At 47.5% G+C, this 23,347-nt stretch overlaps 1 protein-coding gene across 1 annotated transcript in view; it reads right to left on the bottom strand.

Moving 5' to 3' along the window:
• The window catches only part of LOC115329814 (zinc carboxypeptidase-like), a 44,115-nt gene that overhangs the window by 18,363 nt on the left and 2,405 nt on the right, over positions 1-23,347 (bottom strand). The window contains exons 3-7 of the mRNA XM_040212023.3: positions 14,704-14,779; positions 11,562-11,698; positions 10,508-10,595; positions 9,501-9,599; positions 7,907-8,005 (exon numbers count right to left, since the gene is read on the bottom strand). Coding sequence (XP_040067957.1) covers positions 7,907-8,005; positions 9,501-9,599; positions 10,508-10,595; positions 11,562-11,698; positions 14,704-14,779 — 499 coding nt within the window. The remainder of the gene's footprint in view (positions 1-7,906; positions 8,006-9,500; positions 9,600-10,507; positions 10,596-11,561; positions 11,699-14,703; positions 14,780-23,347) is intronic.

Here is a 23,347-nt window from a genome sequence, read left to right as displayed (position 1 = left end):
TCGATGGATCTTTATGATTGTGAGTTGGCATTTTTTGAGGGTCTTTAACTTGTGACGATCATGTGACGGTCATGTGTCGTGATGTAATTTTGTTTGGTGTGACCACGCCGTTGGGCGTTTCTTTCAAAATAAACAGTTGACAGTCAGCGCTCAGTCGGTGTGCATCTTCTCTGTCCTGTGTCTTGTTCGCATGTTTTACCCGTAAACATGCTTCACCAACTAGCCCAAATTTCAACAGTAGTGCAAGGCTGGTTCACAAACGACTTCTTGGGATCTTTCACGACGAGCGAACGTACTGGCGGCGCCATGTATAAGGTGTCACTGGTACTGTATTTGATTATTTATATGTTTAAGCTTTATTTGTAAATATTACTGCCTGGGTAAAATATACGACAGAAAGTACAGTCAAAAATAGAAACAGTAAAAAGATAATCTCAGGTTAGTAAAATTTCCACAGCGGTAATAAAATGTTAAACACGTGCTAAGATTACAATATCGTTCTCTAGCTCATTCTATTGTTCAACTGTCCGAGGAAAGAAAAAAATACCTAAAACAGTAATTAAGCTTAAACCTGTATTCGTTTAACGCTCCAGTATTGTTTAGGCGTCGGGACCCTGTCGATAATGGTTCTAAGTAGCTAGCGCTTTCGACTTGAATAGTGCCGTTAAGAATATACTACAGTACTTCTAATCTACCAATTTTTGCTCTTGTTTGCAACGGCTGAAGCTGCGCCCTGAGAAGCAGTTGTGCAGATGAGGTTCCTGTACGAAAATTAATGAAAATAAACCTAGCAGGCAGTTTCTGAATAATTTCAAGCATGAGAGTACCATTTTGCGTGTAAGGCTGCAACAATGAGTTGGTGTATTTTTACACAGGTCTAACAAACCTTTATAGGCAATAGGTTTATTATCTGAATCAACAAATTTTAGTTTCCTTCTCAACGCAAACGAAGTGCTTCTCGCTTTATAAACAGTCGCTTCGAAGTGCTGGGTCCAGTTGAGTTTACTCCAAAAACAAATATTAAATATATGTATTCCTGGACTCGTCTAAGAGATTGTCTTTCAAGTAAGCCATTAATTAGATCGACTCTCTTTTACATGAGACTGTCAGGATGGCTATCTTATCAAACCTTAGCTTCATCTGCCACGTTTTAGGGCAATTCAATAATGCCCCCTAGACTTCCTGAAGCTGAAGGTTGTTGTGGTTTCTTATTTCGTTATATATAATACAATAATCTGCAAAAACTCTTAGTGGAACATTTATGTTAAATGATATGCCGTTAATAAAAACCAGAACCAAATGTGGCCATTGCACTGAGCCCTGGAATACTCCCTGAATAACGGGTAGTTTATCACAGTAAATTTTATTGCAGGTGAACGTATTGGCTTCTGAATGTTAAATAAAAAGTTATACCATTTGAAATATGTGAGTTTTTGAGAATGTTGGAAATATTTGAAAGCCATTTTGAATGTTCCACGCTGTCAAACGCTTTAGAAAAGTAAAAGTGGATTACGTGATACTGCACCCATTCATTAATTCTTTCAGCTGAGTCATGTGTAAATTCAATGATCTGGGCTGTGGTCGATAGTAATTTTTTAAAACCGTGCTGATTTCTATAAATGAGGTTATGTTTGTCTAAGTGACATAAAATATGCGCAAAGATTATGTGCTCTAACAATATGTTATACTAGTTAAAGAAATAGGCCTGAATTTGGACGCTGTATTCCAATCCCCGTCCTGATGTACCCGAACCATTTTGGCTGTTCTCCATTCATCTGGTAAAACGGCATGCTCAAGAAAAATAGTGAAGAGAACCTATAAACATTTTGACACCCATTCTACGTATCATTTCAAAAAGGTGTTCGATATTGTATACGACCCAACACAAAAGCCAAAATGTGTGAACGTGCGTTAACTGAGCAGCAAAGAATCCAAAATTTTATTGCGTTGCATTCCTTTTGGCAACAATCAGCGAGAAAGCGTAATTCTTTTTTTAGGCGCAATAAAAATAGCTTTTTAAATGTATAAAATATTTCTACGTTGTGGCGATTCCCCTGCCGACATCTAAGGGAACTACCTAATTTTATGCGTTACACAAACCAGTAAAACCTAAACGAAAAATAGAAACAAAACTGGGACATGTGTATTGTAAAAGTACCTGAGCGTTTACTTTTTTTTTTGCAGAGCACTCGGTGGGTTAATCAATCCGATCTACCGAGTATTAGAGACTGTCAAAAGACCGAATTGGGGAGTTTCACGTTCCAAATTATCAGAAGTCACTCCTGACATGCCCCAGCAAAAAGGACTCGCGAATAATTTCCATCACTGGAGATACTTTACGCCGAACCATGGGTGGCCCGGCACCTTGTGCACAGAAGCCCCCGTAAAAATTGGGACTCCTCGACCGCCATTCGAAGACGCGAACTGGGCACCCATATGCCAGCGCTTTACTTCGGAGCCGGCATCTCGTGAAAGCCAGCGCATGGGAAACCCTGAGCAGCTTATTATCCCTCAGCAGCCAATAGGAATGCGGCGTCGGCCAATGTGAACGCCAAGGAACCAGTCACGAAGCACGAAGAGTTAATTTAACAACCCACGCCCTCTTTATCTTAAAATTGCAATGATCATAGCGCTCGCCGCAGAGATTACACTTTACAAAAGGTCTCTGATTTCACGTTCTTGTAAAACGCAAAAACAACCAATCACAGTGCAAAAAAAAAGTAAGATTCCAGCATATTACAAGGCTAAGTGTATGATTAGTCAATAAATTGTGATGTGGACAGGGAAAATGATTATGACCGTTTCACTCGCACATGAATATTTGTTTCCGTTTAATTTTGCTTTGAATTTTGTTATACGCAGGGGTACATCTATGTTTCGCTATGACTAAATTTGTTTTGTGTCCTCCGGAAAAATAAATTCGCAGATTTGTTTTTAATGTACTCTTTCATAGCACCTGCGCGGGCGCATGATACGCCAAAGCGTTTTGGGCCCCACGGTCGTTAAAAGAGATTTGCGTGCGCGCAAGTGCATCTGGGGCCGCGTATGGAGGCAGTCTGTGCGGTCTGGCCTGAAGGTTTTAGTTGCCCTCCCTCAACAGATTATTTTCAAGATCTCATCGAGCAACGATGAAGGTTGTAATTTTTTGGGTTGATGAAAATTGGCGACGACTACCTCGCCGGGGGGAAAATGCGGGGGTGCGTTTCTCTTTTTTATTTTTATTTTGTATTTACCTGATCCCCCAAAGGTCAGCCTGTTGGTTCACTCTCCCGGCCCGGTGATAGTTGCAGGGATGTAGAGGGGAAGAAATTGGGTATTTAAGGGGGGGGGGGGGGGGGGGGGAGGAATGCATTTTGGGGGTCTGGCAAGGTGGCGCAAGTTAACGCCCGTTACAAAGGGCACAGCCAATATTCATCCATCCATCTAAGGCACAAAGCTTTCGATTAGATCCGAGTCCGAACCGAACGCTGACAGAGTCCTCGTGTGAAATGCAGGCCAGAGTATTCGCCACAAACATTTTCCGACTCGGATAATTGACGCAGCATGTACTATATGGCGGGCACGTTTGAATTAAAAAAAAAGTACGTTCAACTTTATTTTCCTTTTCTCCCAAGCAGATATTATGGCCGCTGCTGCGTGGCAGTAATCCCAAATCGACCATTGATAAAAAAAAAGAAAAGAAATAGCAGAAACACGCTGGTATGTCCTCGTAATAACTTAAAAAAAGCGGGAAGTTCTGTTGTTGTGGCTGTTTGTTTTTATTGTCGTTTTTAAGAAGACTATCCAACTTAATTGTTTGTTTCCAACAGAAAGAAATTTACCAATGCCTGTTTACAACCACCGTTGCATTAGCCGTGGCATACACTTATCTGGTCCACGGCTAATGCTCGGGCGCTCAAAAACAAAGTCTCGGGCCGTTATTATTTTTTTTGTCGCTTTAAAAGTTTCATTTCACTTTTTTTTTAACGTCGGTATGCGCTGGTAGGTTCATGTATCTTTTTATGGCCAATGGCCCCTTTTAGATTACTACTACGTAGCAGCTGCAATTCGTGATTGAAATTTCAGCTATATCTCTAAAACAGCACGCACTTCGTTCACAACGGCGCACCATATCCATGTCTAGTGATAGAAGTGTAATAAATTTCGGAGAGCAATCAAATACAATTCCGTTGGTTCGTGTATGCGATTGATATATCACGTTTTAATGGCCACCTTTATGGGATATTGCGCGGAGTAAGAAGTAATCTGAAAATACAAAAATTTCAGATGATTTGCGTTCTGTGAAACCCAGTTCATTAGAGACCTCGGGATCATTACGATCTTTCATCAAAAAAAGTACACAAGTTATAATTTGGTAAGTCTGGCCTATATACGGTGCCAGAAGTTTAATTACTGCTTAGTGGTAATTTATGACTATTCTTCTAAACTACTTTCATTGAACATGCGATGTCCAGGCGCTGTTGGACATCCGCAAGGCGTTGATGTTCAAGAAATTTGCGGATGATTACGACGCAAGTAACCTAAAATACAAAATGATGGTAAAAATATTGCAACAAGAAATGTCGCGCCTGATCAACCAAAGGTCACCTTATTGGATTCTTCCACTTTAATTTTCAAATCCTTTTTTTTTTCGATGCGCGTTTTAAGTTTGTTTTGGGCCGCACTCTGCCGAATAATCTGAACATATGGCACTTCACACTTCTTGATGCAAGCGCCAGAGCACGAAATGGATTTCACCATAATCTTGATAGCTTCTGACCTCACAGCCATTAGGGTTTTTCCTTTTTTTTAACTTGCAAAAACAGTTTTTTATTACTTTTCTTTTCAGTTCAGTTCGGAAGAAAGTACGATTTTCAACAACGTTTCCCGAGAACTAGCCTGTCATGCAGCTCGATACAGACCGCAGTAACGAAACAGATCAGACGCAAATGCAACTCACGGCCTATACCCGGGCCGATCCTTTCAGTATACTCGCACGATATCGCGCCAATACCTAGGCGACAGTCCAGTCCGTTCAGTACTCCCACGATATCGCATTGATACTAGGCCTGCGGCGAAACGACGGTACGCCAATGCCTGCCGGATATCCGGTCGTGGCGCACAGCGGACATTAGGCCGATATTGAAAATAATTTTCGGACAGCACCTGCACGACAGTGGCCCAGCATCGCCTTACTGACGGCCTGCACATGACGTCATCGCAACACGCCAGCCGTAAATCGTACTTCTTTCAAGCCGAGATAATCAAGTTCGGTGGTGCGAAGTGTGCGCTGCAGAAGGCACCACGCAAAGCCACCCCAAAAGGCCTCTGATGTGATGTCACTTCCAGCCAGGTGTAAATCCACATAGTGAAACTCCCGAGTCTCACTAAAAAATACTGTCGCATACGTGATGAAAAAACCCGGGCAAGGGGATGGTTCGGAAGTCCTGCAATGCTATTTATCGAAAGGATGCTTAACAATGATAGATGCTTCAGCCTCTGCACAATTTCTGACGTCAATCCCTGCTTTACCCGTGCTGATTTCAGCCCCAAATGTAGAGGCGTTCGCGATGAAAGACAAAATCACGCGTGCGAGGCTCAAAACCACCGGGCCGGCCGGTTGAGCGATCATCTTTTGGGTGTTTGATAACAAGTTCGTGGCATAAATGATGACAGCCTCTTTTTGTTTTATTTTACCGAACACTACCGCTATCTGCGTTGACTCAGCAATCGTTTGCCAATCAAGTGGGAAGTAACAGCCGTAATCGAACAGCCACTGAAATTCCGCTCATTCACACAACACGACGACCGAGTGTTCTATGAAATGCGTCTCGGACGCATCGGAACGCAAGCAGAGTGGCACGCCGATCAAGGGGCCACGCATAAAACGCGTAGAGAACGCGTAAAGAGGGGGCAGCCATACTCAAGCCATCATCCGTTAAGGTTGGAGGAAACAAATGCAAGTGGGCGGCGTTGGGGGGGCATACAAACGCTCGAGGTGCGCAACAAGCAGACAAACTTGCACACCATATAGCCTCTATGATAACTCAGCCTTTTTTTCTTTAGATAGGACTGGTGGCCTTCGGAGGCACGTGCTCGCGTAGGCTTTTGTCATATCGTTCGCATATGTATACACGATCTTTACTCTGCTTCGTATAACAATGCTTTTTTTTATAGGGCGTGTATAGAGAAGTTCAGTAATCGCCGTTTGAGCGCTGCCATCTTTGTCGACTGGCTGTGGAAGGTGCTCTGAGCATGCGCAGTAGCTACCTTGCGCGAGATATGAGACACCGCGCATGTGTCCACAGCCGAATCACTCAGCATTTTTCGCCTGGGTGATAACCGCTGGTATGGTCTATAGCATTAACGCTTCTCTCCACGCAGCCAGTTGTGAAGCTGTCCATGCCTTCGACGACTCCACGAACTCACCCAAGTTCTGCGGAGGGACGGGGTTAGGGCACATCATCTGCTCGTTTAGGTCAACGTTTCAAATTCAGGGATACCCCGGATTCGTGGCATGTGTCTCTTCTCGGATAGGCCTTAAGCCGGGGTCACGCTGCTCATGCCTCGTACGAAAACGTCTGGAAACACGAGTCACCGCAATATCCGTGGTTCGAATGCCGCGTGTCAAATGTTTCCTTGGACTCATTGCCATGCTGCATTCGAGGCACGGATCTCGCGGTGACTCGCGTCCGAATCTTTATGCTGACTGCCTTTCCTATGATGAATGGGCAGCGTGACCCCGGCTTTAAAACTGGTTCAGAGATTTCCCTTTCCGTATGACGGACTGCGTCGGAACCGCTTGTGATCGCTTACGACGAGAAGACACACACTAGCGCCATCTATCAGGTAGCCCTGACCAACTTCTGACAAGTGTGCATTTTACGCATAACCCTTACAACTCGCGCAAGACGTGAACATTTAATTCTGACATACAGCGGCATCTCGGCGTCTCACCATGCATGTCTGTCTGCGTCTGTCCCCGTGCGCTAAGAAAGAACATCGAAGAACTAAGGACAATTAAAATCACCTGGCGAACAGAGCCAACAGAGACCTTCAGATTCCCATAAAAACGCCGTATAATTCACATTGATTGCTTTTTCTTAAGGTTTATATTAACTTGGGCAACTGCAGGAAAACACAACTGTATCGTGACCTAAAACTACCCGGTTGCGCTCGCCAGGGCCGCTACTCGAAACTTGAAAGCTACAGGCCTTTAGTACAGTGCGTCAATTTGATGTCACAAATATTGCAAAATCTTCAGTCTAGTTATACGCTGACAACAAGTGTTCCAGGGATACCGGATAGATGGCGCCAGTGTCGAACGCAAATGTTCGAGCCAGCCTTAAAGCCGCGATCACACCTCAAATTTATCGTGCAAAACACGGTCTGCATACACTGTCTGAGTCGTGTGTCTTCCTTGCATCACGGTACGCATTGGCCATACAAAATGTACGGTAAATTGCTAGGCAGTTGTGTTCCATGTGTGGAACTTTCTAGCATCACAAGCGTTTGCCCATACTTTGAGATTCACGTATGCAGCACTATTGCCTCGACACTTGTTCCTAGAATGAAGCGCTACTACCGCTACTCGGGCCGATAATCCAGACCTTCTCCAAGAGCATTCCGTACTCTCGAGCTCCTCTCCCTCAGAGCGCGCAGGTGGTCGAGCTCCTCCTCGCCTACCCCTCTGGTCACGTGACCTCCCCCAGTCGTTAACCAATCAGCATCCAGCTTCGCGGCCACGCTTATCAGGCTTCACAAAATGCGGAGCCACTTAGCCAAAAAACGTTTCACGTTTTAAAAACTATCCGCACGCATGCTTCGCAAAATGCTTGCGGCGTCTGCTTCCGGAGACAATGCTGTCAGCGCGTCTACAGTGAACAAGGTTTTTTGTGTTTTGTTTTTATGATGCATGAAAGCTTACCTGATCAATGATGTAGAGACAGGTGGCGTGGGCCACCCACTCTCTCGCGTGAATGCCGCACTCGAAAAATATGATGGGCCTGTTCGTCCCTTTGGTGATCTGGTGAGGCGAAAGGAATGAAGATTGTAAGACGGGATCAGGGCGCGACCTCCCACGTAGCCTCTCTTCTACGTAACAGTAGAACGCGAACACACATTCACAAATGGCGGTGAATGAAGATCCTCAATACTGAAAGTACAGAAGCATCAACTTTCCTCGTAGCCAAATCGCCAAACATCCTCACCCTGGAATATTTTTCTGTCCCCTCCCGGCACGCGACGCCGTTTTCGAGCGCTTCGGGAGGACGAAGAGACGAGTGCTGGTGTCAACGTTCGACATAAACCCGTATTGTTTTTAATTGGCGGTATCAATTTTCTTGAGCGGCTTCATAGCCGACTTGTACAACTTAAGGAAACAGCTAATGTACATGTGACTGACTATAAAGAAAAGTAATCGGGGTTTTCTTGGCCCTACGGCGAAACCTCTGTGTTTTTTCCTGTAGTCTTTGATACGTGCTTTAGCTGTTTAATATGTTATATCCCACTGGCATCAAAACTCTTGTAAAGGTTGAGGCCTTCAGTAAGACGTCAGCGTGCTGCACGTCGGACTGAAGTTTTGGCGTGTCGTATATGTGACTAGGGGTGTAATGGCTAGACCCGTTTTTGTTTTAGAGTGTCGTCGGAAGCTTACAAAATCGGTGCACCCATAGAATAAGGTTTGCTTCGGGTGAGGCAGCACTCGTTCGGGTGCCATGGTAAGCAATCTGGCTGCCTTCTCTTCATAGTGGCTATCCAAGCTTTTCTCCTTAGGTCACACAGCTTGGCCAACCGAAATCTAAAGTACAATACTTAGTTTCATTTTAGTACAGTGACAGCCGACGGTGCGAGCTGATATGACCAATCAAACAGCGTCAAAACCGCACCGTCGTGCACGTGTTCGTCATGTTTTTCGGTGTGTTCTATTATTGCCGAACCAATCATAAATAAAAAAGGCCCTGTGACTTGCGCTTTTGACGCTGCTCAATTTTTCCCATTACCTCGCAGCGTCGGCTGGGTGTCGACTTAAGCTGCAAATATGTGGCGTTCTCTATCCTGTAAAATTAATTGTTGTAGCCTTTGTCGATGCAGTTCGCTGGCATTATGAGAAACGAGGCGACCTACAAGGCTTAGTTTGTTTCTCCAGTAGCCTATTAGTACAATGTAGGCCCAAGAACGACCGCACGCTTGGTTGATCTCAGTTCAATGGGGAGCGATAGTACCGTTTCGCGCATGCGCAGCAGATTTTTTCGGAAAAGCTATATTCAAGTCGAGCATCCGCCGAACGGTGACAGAGCACTCGTGACCAATCCGCGCGACACGCGTTTCCTTTGTCCGCGACGTTTTTTTTTTTTTCTTTTTTTTTTATGAGTTGCTGCAGGGCCACGCTCAAAAATGGCCTCGTGTGCCTAGAAGGGAACGTGGGGACTTCCATGGAGAGGAAGAACCGGCCTGTGGAGAGGAGGTTCTCGACACTTATCGTAACAGGAAAAATTTGCACGTAACATGTTCATACTCACGTGGACTCCGATAATGTCTCGTCCCTCGTAGGACTTGCCGATGGGGGAGTACTGCACGTGATCGTATTCCACGCCGTAGGATTTCAGAGCGCTTTCGAACTATGGGAAAAATGAAATGGTTCTTTAATTGACGACTAATACCTTGTTTAGCTCCTTCGTTGAATTAAAGCGATTGAGTAAAAAAGTGATGCATGAGTGTCCAACAAAATATCGATGACCTCTCCAACTATATTTCGCACTACCCTGCAGAACCCGTTATCCCATTAGTGCTTAGTTAATGCTTTAGAGTTCTAGTGTGTAGTAAAAGATGGTCATTGGCAACTCACACACCTTATGAATGGCGCCTGTTAGTTCCTAGAAGGCGAAATAAACGGGGATAGATTTTTCAGGTTTTCACGTGCGCCTACGCGCTGACGCTAGTCATTGTGCTAGAATTAACTTATTTGCTTACAAACAGAGTGCTGTCAGGGAAGGACCACATCACGGGTGACGGAAGTGTTGACGGATGTTAAAAAATTTAGCATGTTAATTTTTAAAAGTTGCGGAGCGGAACGCGACAAATATTATTTTATCGCACTCACATTTTCCGGCAAAAGTGAATGATACAGGGACACGCCGACCAGAACCACGCGTAAGAGCAGTATCAAGGCCAGCACTGCCTGCCCCCGTCTCCGCCGCCATCCCCGCTCCTCTGGTTGTTCGTTCGTCCGCGAGAGGGCGAGCAGAGGTCTAGAGTTGCGAACAGTGTTTCGTATTTCGTATTTACAAAAAAAAAAAAAAACGCGATCTAGGTATTTGCATGTAGAAAAACTGCTCGGATGAATCCAGGTTAGGGTCTGCAGTTACGTCAAATACTGGCCATTTTACATCGTTAATATTAAGTTTACATTAAAAGTCTTCGCTAAAAAGTCACTCCCCTAAGTCACTAGGTGCCCTCAGTCTCGCGACAAAAGTCTCATCGTTACTCAATTTCTGGTTTAAACCGAGAAAAGTAAACGCTGCACTACCTCTGCGTTCGTCAGGTAGCGCCGGAATCGGAGTGGAGTGCTGGAGTAGGTGGTGGATCGAGCCCCGTCTCTTTCCTCGTCGATGAGCCTGCAAAAGAAGCACAACGTTTTGTGATTCGATGGTCCGGTTCAACCCGTACACTGCGAAGGTTTGGTGTTAGCATCACATTGGGCCGTACCATCACGCTGTTTACAAACTAAGGGGCCTTCACCCACGCCAGGTGTTGGCACATGTACAGAAACTAAATTCTCGTGAAATAAAGTGTCTGAGCATGCGCAGTGTCAAAAGCAGCGTCACCGGAGTGGCGTGACGTCAGAGAGTGGCGTTAGTGTCAACTCAAGCCACAAAATCAGCTACGCTTCAGAGCAAGGAGGTAGGGAGCTTCGAAAAGCATCATGACGCCACCACAGCTGAAGCCGGAGGAGACTTCCATTTTGGAGGGACACTCTTCCTCCCATGACCAAAACCAAAAGACGGTATTGGACAAAAATGAGAGCTGATTGAAAGCCAACAGCTGTTTTGGGCAATCTTGGGGGCTTTCCCACCGACCATGATCTCTACTTCCGGCAACGCTTCGTCTGCTTCATTTACAGGGGTTGTGGTGCCGTAAGAACGCCGAGCTCTGGTTGGCTCTGATTGCAAAAGAGTCACAGCAAAAGGGTGAGTTAAGCTAGTTGGTTAATGTTAGGGAAAGAAAAGCGCGGGAAACTGGGACAGGTAAGGAAGACGAGAACACAAGTCACCTTCTGTTGTCGTCTTCTTCACTCTGTCTCAATCTTGGAGTACGAAGGATAGTCGGTCGGCCTTAAACGAGGCTGCGTTCAGGTTTACCCTCTATCCTTCAATCAGAGTTAATCAGAGCTCGGAGTTCCGACGTTACCACAACCCCTGCAAAAGAAGCGGAGGAACTTGCACTCTGCATAGGATTGCGATAATTAGCTCAACAAAGTAGAAGAGAACCATTAAGAAAGCAAGCAGTGTGAACACCAGAAACCGCGCCCAGCGTTTTTTATGCTGTCAAATAAACTTATAAACATATAATCAGAAGCTTACTCCTGGACGTTCTGAACCTCAGTCTTGGCGGTCATTCCCGCTTCAGACATTTTCTTGGTGAACATGGAAAGTTGTTCAGGTGCTACTTTGACGACGGCCTTAGATCCGGCTACTCCCGCTTCAGTCCAGAAGTCGATCTGCAATTCAATGAGATAATAAATAAATTAGATGTCGTTCAGAACCTTATATGGCCTTACGCGATTGGAAAAAAAACTGCATAAAGACATCTTCGGGTTTTTTTATAACTGCAAAAATAAAGCTCGCATCTCCGAATGGCCATTCTCCGCCCAGCTGTAGCGTTAGTGGCTCCGAACCAGATGCCAAACTTTTCCAACTAACCGTTATCTCATTAAAACGCTAAGAGTGATTTTGTGAAACTTTCAACGCGAAAACGAGCCCAGTTTGCGACCGCTTTTTGTAACTGAAGCCAAAATGCTCCTTATGTGCTACATGCTGAGTCGGCCTGCCTTTTTCCCAATGAAGATTTCAGAAAATCCCTTAGACCGTTTGAATCATATATCGGGTATTTCTGACACTTTCGCATCTGCTTCGGCCCACTAGCGCTACATTTTGGCAGAGAATGAGCGTTCGGCGATGCGTGGTTTATCTTTCCCTCGAAAAAAAAGAAGAAAAAGAAAATCATGAGCCATTCCACTCTGCGAAGGTGGATGACCAGCGAAGCTGTTTAGCACACGACGCAGACGTGACACAGAATTTCGAACAAGGGTACGAACACGTTTATTGTCTTGATCGGCGGTCATCGTGACGAAAGGTAAGCCGACACCTGTCGAGGACTATCGCTGCCCCGAGGAGCTGGAGGAAACTGGACACGCGCGACGGGACCGCCACTTGGCGGAAGGAAAGCAAACTAGGCACGCAAGCGCTTGGAACGACGACCAAGATAAGGCGGTTCACTTCCCTCCTCTTTATCCTTCCCGCTAATTTTCCCGATGAATTTAGCGGGAAAAGAAAGTTTTTGTTGACGCATACGAAAAATCAAGGGAACCCTAGCCATAAACAGCTTAGCTGTAAAAAATAGTGCAAATTATTTTTTGGACACCTTGTATATCAAGTTCCGAGGAGCTTCTAGTTGATAAGGCACTGCAACGGTTGCCAAACCCCGGCTAGACGTGGTGCTTTCTGCAACCACCGACAGCTTAAAGTCGGGGTCACAGTGCTTATACATCATGCCAAAGGCAGTCTGCATACAGGTTCGAAAGCGATTCAGAGCGAGATCCGAGCTTTGATTGCCGCATGGCAATGAGTTTAAGGAAGAAACTTGGCACGCGGCATTCAAACCACGTGCCAGGTTTGCAGACTGTCTTCTTCTATTATGTATGAGCAGTGCGACCCTGGCTTCAGAGACACAGGGCGTGGCAGGGCATGGCACTCCGCAGCCAGTCAGATTGCTGAATTTGCCAATAAAGAGGCGAAAGAACCAATCACGAAGCAAGAAGTGGTTACCTAAAATAAACCACGCTTTGCGTTCCTTACGCTGTCAGGGGCTATATGCGGAGAGCAAGTCGACTGCTTCTTGCGCAGAAGTTGCGGTCATCTCAGAACGACGTCCAGCTCTGAATGGCTTTGATCGGAAGGATTGTTGGTGGACGTCAATCCTAAATCCCTCGATGTCTATCTACCCACCATTTTGTTTTTCGATCAGCCAACGAGAGCTTGGCGTTTTGACATTATCGCAACCCCTGTGCAAGAGGCGGGCGAATTTGCACTCCGCAGAGAAGACTGCGAGTGGGGTTGGAAAAACTGATTATTTTCAAACCATGGTGTCGGTGACTATAGATGCCTCGACCTCTAAGGTATTATGCGCGAATAAATAAAAAAAAAACTGAATAGTTCCAACGGTCACTTGACTAATTATTACATCAAATAATGTGTTCTTTATTCATAAAAATCAATAAACGAAAAATTGTTGAATTAAAGTAATAAATAATCAATTATAAAATAAATGAATCAATTAACGACTACAAAAATTACGGCAAATTGCAAAGCAATTGTGCTGCATATGTGAAACATTGTAGCATCACGCGATAATACGTCACGTGACGTCCATTTCCGCATACATTTAGCGAAGAAAGTGAACTTGTGTGTGAGTCACGTGACACGAAGTGATGTGACGTCATCTTTTCCGCTAAATTTGCGGAAACTAAATTGGCGTTGAGGTCTCGCGAGGTCAATTTTCCGGCTAAATCTAGCGGGGAAACCGAACCTGTTTATAGGTCACGTGACACGAAGTCATTTGATGTCATATTCACAGCTAAATTTAACGGTGAATCTGAAGAGGTGTTAAGGTCCCATCTCGTAAATTCTTCAGCTAAATCTAGCGGGGACACTGAAGTCATGTGACGTCACAGGCCACGGCTTCACGAAATCCCGAGCAGCTAGCGAAATAACGTTTCACGTTAATACATAAACAAATCAATAAAAACAAGCAGTTTTAATTTGGTCGGTCAGACCTATACGCAAATGTGTAAACCAGCCTCTATGGCGCATTCTGCACGTTGATTCTGGTTTGGTACCCACGCGAGAGTCATTCTCCGACAAAGCCATATATTGAGGCGATATGTGCAGTCCAGCTGGTCGGTGCACGAGCGGAATGAATAAAGGAGCACAAAAAAGACGCAGGGGCAGGTGGAAGAGAGGCACACACGACAAAGCGCAGAATCAGCGCTGTGTTTTTGTGCGTCTTCCACTCCGAGTGCCCTTTCTGCACTCTTCTAGGTATTCCCGAAAATGAATTCCAGGCAGACGACATTATATTCAAGTATGGATTTCACACCGAATGGTCGTAGTGTTTTACAGGTGGTAGTTGATCGTTATGAGATGGCGTGAGGGCACCCCGTCACTTGTCTAAACTGCAACCCCACATATGCAAGAAATTTTCTTTTTTAACGTTTTATGTTGAATGGCTATTTTTCTAATTACGTGCGATTGGTTTGTATATCAAAGGGCTGCGGCTACGCCTGCACATCTATTGGTGGCGGTAAAGGTTGTTCCTTTTATTTCTCACATAGAGCAGGCTTTGCACGAGCCAGGTGCTACGTAGGAAATGAAACCTTGCCATTGAAGGCTCTCCGCTCGAAAGGGCCGCAATTACTGTGAAACCTCTACCGCGTAAAATACTTACGCCCATTTCGTTCTGGAGTCCGAACAGCACATCTACTTGGTCACTAGTCTCGGGAACAACGGATAAGATGCTGTGCCTGCGGGCAAAGAATAAAATAAATATCAAACAATGGCTGTCTAGATTTACGTCTGCAAGAAAATGGTTGTATAGCTGAGAGAAGCGTTGATCGGTGAATGTAACTTGCGTAGATTACTTTGGTATTTCTTCTACCCATGGCCGTCGTACCGTCCGCGGAAAGGAATGCTGATCAGCCTTTTTGGAAGTTCCGAATTGTCGGTGGAGAGACCTGCCATCGGTATAACTCCAGGGCAGTGACCAGAGGGCGCCTCAAACGACTCCTAGTCAGCGCGACTGGTGGCTAAAAGGGGCCACTTTGGATAGGCCGTGCCACTGATCGATTCGGCACGACGCACGAGCGCTCCGTCCCAATTCGGTAGGGCACTCGTTCGTTCGAGCTCGAGGTCGCTTCCAGCGATTACGGCCGCAGAGCGTCTCAGTTTTGCGAACGCATAAGAAGTTGATACCTGTCAAACCAAACATTACTGCCCGGTTGGTATTAGGGAAAAAAAAGAGGGGGGGGGGATGGCGTTTTGCACTGCACGCTTTCAAATAGACGCATTTACTTTCGGAAATGGTGTCGACCGCTGGGTGTGCAGGCTTCACGTCTTCTCCATAAAGGCTCTGTTATACTCCGACGTAACGCGTGCGCGCGTGCGAGCGCGTCACAGCGACGTCACGTCGGCGAAAACCCGACGCTCTATACTCCGGCGTCGTGGCGTAACCGACGCGACCGGCGGCGTTCGACGCAGCCTGACCGCCTCGACGCCAAAATGGAGCATGCCGTATTCCGCGCCGGCCGCACCGGCGACGCCGGACCAGGATGCATCACGCGCTGGCTCCCGGCAGGCGTCGCGCGGGAAGCGCGGCGAACGTGACTGAATACGTGACTAAAATGCGAGCAATAGCAGACGACGGGAGCCTCCATGACGGGAGCACTACTGCGTGTGGCGCCATGTTTGAAGAATCCGACTCGGTCGTGGAGAAGCTCATCGAGGGAATTCGTCCTCACCCGTGTGTCTACGACACGAGGAAGCTTGAGTACCGTAGACCGTGCGCTTGTCAAAGATGTACGGTATGTACATTGACCGCCTACGCTTGCGGCGCAGGAGGTGCACCAACAGTGCAAGCGCGAGTTTTCGTCGGGCAAGGTACGTCCACGCCATAGCTCGAACTTGGCGCTCAAGAAGCGCGAGAATTCTCGTCTGCTATTCGAAATGAAAAGGAACCGGAAATGGCGCACCCTTGCAGGAAGCGCGCCCTCGTAGCCAGATTCTGCGCATGCGCCGCGCTGGCGACCCACCGACCCGCGCCGCGGGAGTCGCCAGGGCCGCCGGAGTATAGACCGTTCCATTAGGGTCATAGCAGAGAGGGTAAAAAAGAAAAAAAATGCACTCCCCCTCTCCCCCGCAAGCCGTCCGCTCCGCGGAGTGGGCTGTAGCTAGCGTCCGGCTGGCGTGCAAACTCTGTTTAAAATCGCGTCATTTTGGAACTTTCAAGCGCAGATGCGCAGATTTTGGTATGCCAGTTATCGTGTAAAACTGTGCTAGATAAAAAGACTCACAGGGTCCAATTGCACTGTTACCTGCGTGCAAATAAAAAACAAAAATAGGGAAAACTGTGTCAGGTTGGCCGGTCTCTTTGGCAAAAAGAAAATCTGGTTGCTGTACCTTTTTTACTATACAAAAGTTCGTACTGGTGTAGGCCTTTAGCGACCATGAGTGGAAGTTTGAAATAATAAATAAAAACGTGCTCTCCTGCCGCAATACACGCAGTAGTTGAGGGTACTACTGCCGGCTGACTCAACTGCTATTTAAGTAACGGAAAAAAGATATGCTAGTTTATCATTTAGCAAAATAGAACAACATAGAGCTATAGGCTGATTTTGGAGCAGCCACAACTATTCTAAGAACGCGAACCACTTCACAACGGCAACCACGAGCGAGAGTTAGGTGTTCGGTAGAGCCCGCCGATACAGCCCAAAGATGGAGAACGGCAACCTCCCGGTTTGTCGTCTGCTAGCGGAGTCGGCGGCGTGCCCTCTCTCTCGTTTTACCCCGCCGAACCCGCTGAACTTCCCGGATGTGTGGAGAGGGTGCTGCGGTCGAACAAAATGGTGCCGCCCAGAAAGCGCTAAATGGAATGGTCTATAGAGAGGTCGAATTTTCGACGCGCGCGGTGTGAATGACATGACGCGGCCGACTTCGGCCAGCGTTCGCTTGCGCGCGCGTTACGTCGGAGTATAACAGAGCCTTAAGGTTCCCTACTTTTCCTGCTTTGGGAAAAGGACTCACCCAGCGGCCACGACACGACAATATTTTTCTAAACCTTTTTGAGAAAAATGGAGAACTTGTATTTGAATAAGATTCGGACCTGTCGTCAGGGCTCCCTCTGTCGCTTCCCTGAGCTCGGTTCAAGAGGCTCATTGTCCGCCAGGCCATTGCCTACTCCCGTATATTGCCGGCGGGGGGAGGGGGGGGGGAGCATTTTTATGAGGGCTATAGTTCTCCGGTGTCTACACTTGGTTACGCGCACCAAAATGTCAGTCGCGACTATTTTTGCAAGCGGCGAGCGAGGTCAGTTACTGTCATTCCCGCAGTAATGCAGTAGAGGCACACAGATGTGTGCTTTGATTGCGTTCAATTATACGTTGAGTAGGCGGCGTATAAGAAAATGGTCTTGTTTCCGTTTGGTGTTCGGGCGTAAAGTTATACTCTTGTAGAAGCCCCAAACGGGACCATAGGCGTACACCTCTGGCCGACTATGCCAAGAGGCTAAAATCTATTTGTGTTTGTGTTCTTGTCTGTACATATTACTCCCCCTGGAAAAAAAGGCGAACATAAAAATCAATCTAACAGATAATGGGCGGGTTACGATTTCCTGTTTGTTTAGCGGCGGCAAAAACTGAAGGCGCCACCGAGATCGTTGGAGGTGCAAATTAGAGCCTAACGCACGATAGCTGTGGCCCTTGCTTGGATGATGATGATGATGAGGATGCGGCTTGTTCCCTTTGAAACGGGCGAGCGCGAACTAAGTTCGTGCCCAAGCCTGGGAGCGAGGAGGTCTTAATGCCCCCTGAGGTGGATCTTATTCCACCAATCTTCAAGTCTTCCTTTAGTGGCCACTACAAGCCTGTGCCGGCGCTAGAAGGCCCATCTATCTGCGTAGCTGCAGAGCTTTGTGCATCAGAGTATTCTGCTTGTTTGCTCCCGATTTCAGTAATTGTGAAGCCGAACGCCTCAGCGAGCATTAAGGGGCTCTGCAGGCGTGGGCACCGGGACGGCTGAAGTACCGCACAATCTAGCACAACGTGCTCCACCGTTTCATCGTAGCCTCCGCAAACCCCACATGCGCTCGAAGTCACCGTAGCATCAAACCGGCGTCTGTAAACTAGTGTCCGGAGGGCCCCGGCGCGCGCCTCAGACAACAAGCGGCTGGTCAGGCTGTTGTCGTACAGCAGTGCTTCCGATGCGATGGTTGTTTTGTGGTTCAGGTACACTTGGAGCGTCGACTTTGTTTTTGCGTCTCGGAGCCATTGTTGGGCCTCGTTGTCACGGACTTTCTTCTTAAACTCTGGCGCCCATTCCCTTTCTGATGACGCTTCAACGGGGTCAGAAAAAAAGCCATACTTGTGCTCAACTTGACGAAGGCGCTTCTGCCAGCGTGTCCGCAGCCCCGTCAGGTGAGTGTACATAAACAACCTCATGGCCCACCTGCAGCTGTCCATATGGCGAAGACGCCCGTAGTAGATAATTTTGCTGGTTGCCTCCAGAGCCTCAAAGGAGGACCAGCCCAGCTCTCCCCGAACTGCCTCGTTGGCGACCCCCCCGTGGCAGCCCAATGCCTGGCGTCCAATCTCTCTCTGTCGGCGTTCCATATGGGCTCGGACATCACCGGGAACGCATACTACGGCATTTGCAAATGTCAGTCCAGGTAATGCTACCGCTTTCCAGAGCTCCCGATTGCAGCTCCAAAGGCTTCGCTTACGGAGAATGTTGGCTCCTCGTGTGGCTGCGTGGCGAAGATAAGTGTGGTGGTCTTGTAGGTAATCTGCTGCATTTGACTGTGTGATGCCCAAGTACTTATATGAGTCGAGTATTGGCACATCGCATCCGCCGAGGCGAAGGCTGCCGAGTGTTGGCTCGAGGGAGCCTGAAAACACAACCGCCGCTGACTTGCCCGCGTTGAATCTCAAGCCGAGCTCCACAGCCTCATGAGTGCATATGTCAAGAAGTTCTTGCATTTCAGACAGTCATGCCGCAGTCAGTACCACATCGTCTGCATAAGTTAGTCCCGGCAGAACCCAGTTGACGGTCTCGCCATGCTCCAGGTGAGTTAGAGAAAAGCCCAGCCCTGATCGGATGAGCTGCCTCTCTAGAGTGGTCACGTAGAGCATACATAAGAGCGGAGATATTGGGCATCCTTGCCGCAAGTTCCTCGTCACCAGCACCTCCTCAGACGTACCCTCACCGAGTTGGGTTCTAACCGTGTTACCATCGTAAAGACGGTAGATGAGCGCTGTCCACTCCGGTCGCATGTTAAGATCCTGCAGTTGACGAACGAGCCGGGCATGTGGGACGCTATCGTAGTCCTTCACGATGTCTGGAAAGCAACATATAAGATTCGTTTTTTTCCCTTCGGGCCACCTCAATACATTGTGTAAGAGTATACAGGTGATCTTCCAATCGGCGCCCCCGTCGGAAGCCTCCTTGGAGTTCCGTCAGTAAACCCTCTTCCTCCGCCCATGCGGTCATGTGCTCCTTCATGATGTAAGCGAAAGTCCTATACACCGTACTTGTTACGGTCAGGGGTCGGTAGTGTCGAAGATAATGACGATCACATCCTTTTTTAGGAATCAGTACGACCCGACCACCCCTCCAGTCTCGAGGAATCCCTTCTGTCCCAGACAGAATGTTCTCGAAGATGTCCGCCAGCTGATCTTTGGACTCCCTCCCCAACGCCTTAGGCACACCTGCCGAAATCTTGTCTAAGCCTTGGGCGGTGTGGTTCTTAATATGCGCCAGTGCGCGTATAAGGGACACCCTCCCGATTGTTACACAGGTAGCGTCATCCGGCGTCAAGGCCGTACCTTCCGTCGGGCTTAAATCCTGTAGCGGCGCCGCTTCCGGAGGTGAGAACACCTCTACCAAACGATCTGTAAGACATTTTCCCAGTCGCTCTGTTGGCTGCCCTGTGTCTTCGTCCAGGATAGTGAGGCACTTCTCTCTTCCGTTGAGAGTTCCTAGGTACCTCAAGAACTTCCTAGGTGGATCTCTTCCGCTTGCACTGATTTCTCTCATTGTGACCATAACAGCCTGAGCCATTTTCTCTTGAACAAGTTGCTTTGCGGCTTGCTTCTGGAGTTGGTACGCATGACACTTTAAAGGAACTTGGTCACTGTGGCCACCAAGAAGGACCGTGCGGTGCTCCCTGTTCAGCTCTTGTCGCAATCTGATAGCGGCTTGTACTTCAGCGTCCCACCATCGCTTTGTTTGTCGTCGTCCACCTCGTTCTTTTGTAGAATGCTGCTTGATGAGGCCCTTTAATTCGTACACATATTCTGCGTATCCAGACGCACCCACCTTCTTGCTGCTGTTCTCGAACCCCTCCACAACTTTCTCAGCTGCCGCTGGGGACAGCCGGAAACCGCCTGTCCAAGGGGGCTTTTGTTTTCTTAGTTGTCGTGTTGCCTTTGAGAACTGTAACCTTATTTGGTTGTGGTCGCTCCCAACACTGTGGTCACCAGCGTCATCGATGTCTGCGTGGACAAGGTGGCGGGCCAGCTTCTGTGAAATCAAGGCATAGTCAATGCAAGTTTTGCTTCCACGGGCACTCCACGTATATTGCCCTTCACATGAGGCTGTAAGGTTGACCATCTCCAGAGCGTTATATTCGGCCATCTGCATCATCATTCGTCCATTCTCGTCCTCCAGTCCATCCAGTTCATGCAGGTGTCCGTTGATGTCCGCCATAATAAGAACCTCTCTTGTAGCAGCATGGGCCTTGGCATCGGTTGTAACACAAGCCATTAAACGCTGGTTCTCTTCTCTGCGCGCAGTTCCTACCGACAGGTACACTATGCAAACAGCTACAGGGATACATATTATCTCCTCTGTCACCCAAATATGGTCCCAGCACTCTCGTGGCTCCTTCTGCCATACTGATGTATTGCGCCACACCACGCCCACTCGTCCACCTCGGCGCTGACCTTCCACACGACTGTGTCCAGCCCAACACCAATTTTCGTTGGTTGGACCTTCTTCTAGATCACGTAGGTGCGTCTCGGCTACTCCAAAAAGTATCATTTTTTCGTCTTCCAACTGGCTGAACAACTCTTCCCATTTCTGCTGCCGTCTGGCGCCTTGGAGATTGAGAAATCCTACCACCTCTGTCGGTCGTCTGCTGCGTCTACGTCGCCCTCGTCTTTTTTTTTTTTAATACAACTGATTTTAAATTTGTGCCCGCTTACTCCTGACCCCCCTCACTGAAAGCGCTTTTAAACCCCGTGCCGTTGACAGTGGTAGCCCAGCTGCTGGTTCACCATCTAGGTCACGATTGCACGCTGATCGCGGAGGGGGAGGGGAGGCACCACATGTGTATACAACTGGGCCACATGTGCTGTCTTTGGGGAGGTCCAAGGTCCCGAGGAAGGCACCGGGAGTCCCCTGCTTGAATCTGTCTGGCGCTGAGAGTGGAGTGGGGGCATCTCGGGAGAGCCATCCGAACGCTGCAAGATTGTTGTGTGCGGCCTGTGTGGACCTCAGTGGTTATAACCCTGGAACTCCAGTCGCCGGTGGCAGGTGTATGTTCGAGTCTACGTAACGAACTTGCTGCTCGAGCCCGGGTGTCGGAGTGTAGTTTACCACAGCAGGATAAGGCAGCTGTTGTCTCACCTCCGCGTCTTTGAGGTGTGGAAAGGAATTGTCTGTTACAGTGTTCCCGTAGGGCCGCACTTGCGGGAAACTTTGTTGGGGCCTTTTTTTGTATGGATGAGCCCTGGAATCTGGCCGACAGGAATGTCTTGATGGCTTGAGCAGGCGAAATGCAGTCGTCCGGTGGCTCTTTCGGTGAGCATCGTTGAAGCCAAAAGGAGGTTTCGTCCTCCGTCCTTCGCGGTTCCATTCGTAGCGCCGCTCCAAGTTTTCTGGCGCTTTCCACGATTGGCTTGCTGTTCTTCCAACGCCTCCCCGTACATTGCCTTCTAAAAAACGCCTTGCCACTTGTGCCAGTTGTTGGGACACCACACAAGCACCCATTTCTCCGTAGTGCACGTCACCTTTGTCCAGAGTGTTAGGAGAAAGGTTATGTTTTTTTTTTTTTTTTTTTTTTGGCGTACTTCAAACATAGCATGCCGCCTCTGTATTTTCTTCACAATTTTTGTTTGAATATTTCTTTGACTGCCCTTCGCTGTCTTTGTCGTCTTCAACTCAGTTATTTGAGGTATGTGGCCTTCAAGTACGGTACACGCTGACTGGTTCTCTCGCATGTTAGTCCTTTGGTAGTGTTTATCATCTTCTGTTAATAGAGTAATTTTTCAATTGTGTTGTTTGCGATAAAAAGTCAAGACAAAATGACACTAAGATAATTTCTTGTACTGTCTCTCTTTCCTTAAAGGGATACTACAACGAAATTTCGGTGCTCATTTTTTGGTCTATATGTGTTCAAAAAAGCACCATCAAATCGAACATACCAATATCTTGTTAAAAAAGTCACGAAAAGGAATTTTAAAACGAATTAAACGATTAGCAAAGAGCACCTGGTGGATGTCGCTAACGCCTCGCTTGTAATGCCCGTCTAGCAACCTTGGCAGCTAGTGACGGAGGTTGTCTCGTTTCCGGCCACGACAAGGGAAGAGGGGCAGGAGGAACTCCCCTCTTCCCGAGAATGCCTTTTGTGTGTCACAGAAGTCGCTATTCTCCCCCTACAAGATTATAGAAGATTAACCCGTCACTCAAAATTTGTTCAAAAGCAGCCGCTTCGGTGCCTGGAACGACTAGGCCATCCTCTCGACGTCAGCCTCGCCGTAGCTTTGCTCGTCTTGAGACGACCTACGTCACGATTGCGTTGGATGTCACGTGGTCTCCGCTGGGCCTTCTCCGAGCGCTTGCCAGAGTGGGCCGTTTATAACGAAAAATACAGCCACCAGGCTCAAAATACAAGCGTGCGATTGTCATTTACGGATATTGTAGATCATATTCAACCTATTCTTGAACACGGCGGGAATATTTCGAATTTCGTTGAAGTATCCCTTTAACGCGGCTTCTGATGACCACATTTATAACACCTATCCTTAAAGCTGGTCCATCATCAAATCCTACCAACTATAGACCAATATCCCTCACTAGTGTGCCTTGTAAACTCATGGAACACGTCATATACACGCACCTTCTCGCTCACTTCGATCAATTCAACTTTTTGTTTCCAAACCAACATGGCTTTAGGAAACATCACTCATGTGTCACCCAGCTATTCAAGTTCATTACTGACCTTCATGTCAACACTCATGACAATCACCAGACCGATATCATATTCATCGACTTTGCCAAAGCTTTTGATACTGTCCCACATAGTCGCCTCCTCCTAAAGC

The sequence above is a fragment of the Ixodes scapularis genome, unplaced genomic scaffold (assembly GCF_016920785.2).
Source record: "Ixodes scapularis isolate PalLabHiFi unplaced genomic scaffold, ASM1692078v2 PGA_scaffold1__304_contigs__length_218370807, whole genome shotgun sequence".
NCBI classification, from domain to species: domain Eukaryota; kingdom Metazoa; phylum Arthropoda; class Arachnida; order Ixodida; family Ixodidae; genus Ixodes; species Ixodes scapularis.
This window is presented reverse-complemented; position numbering and strand designations above follow the sequence as displayed.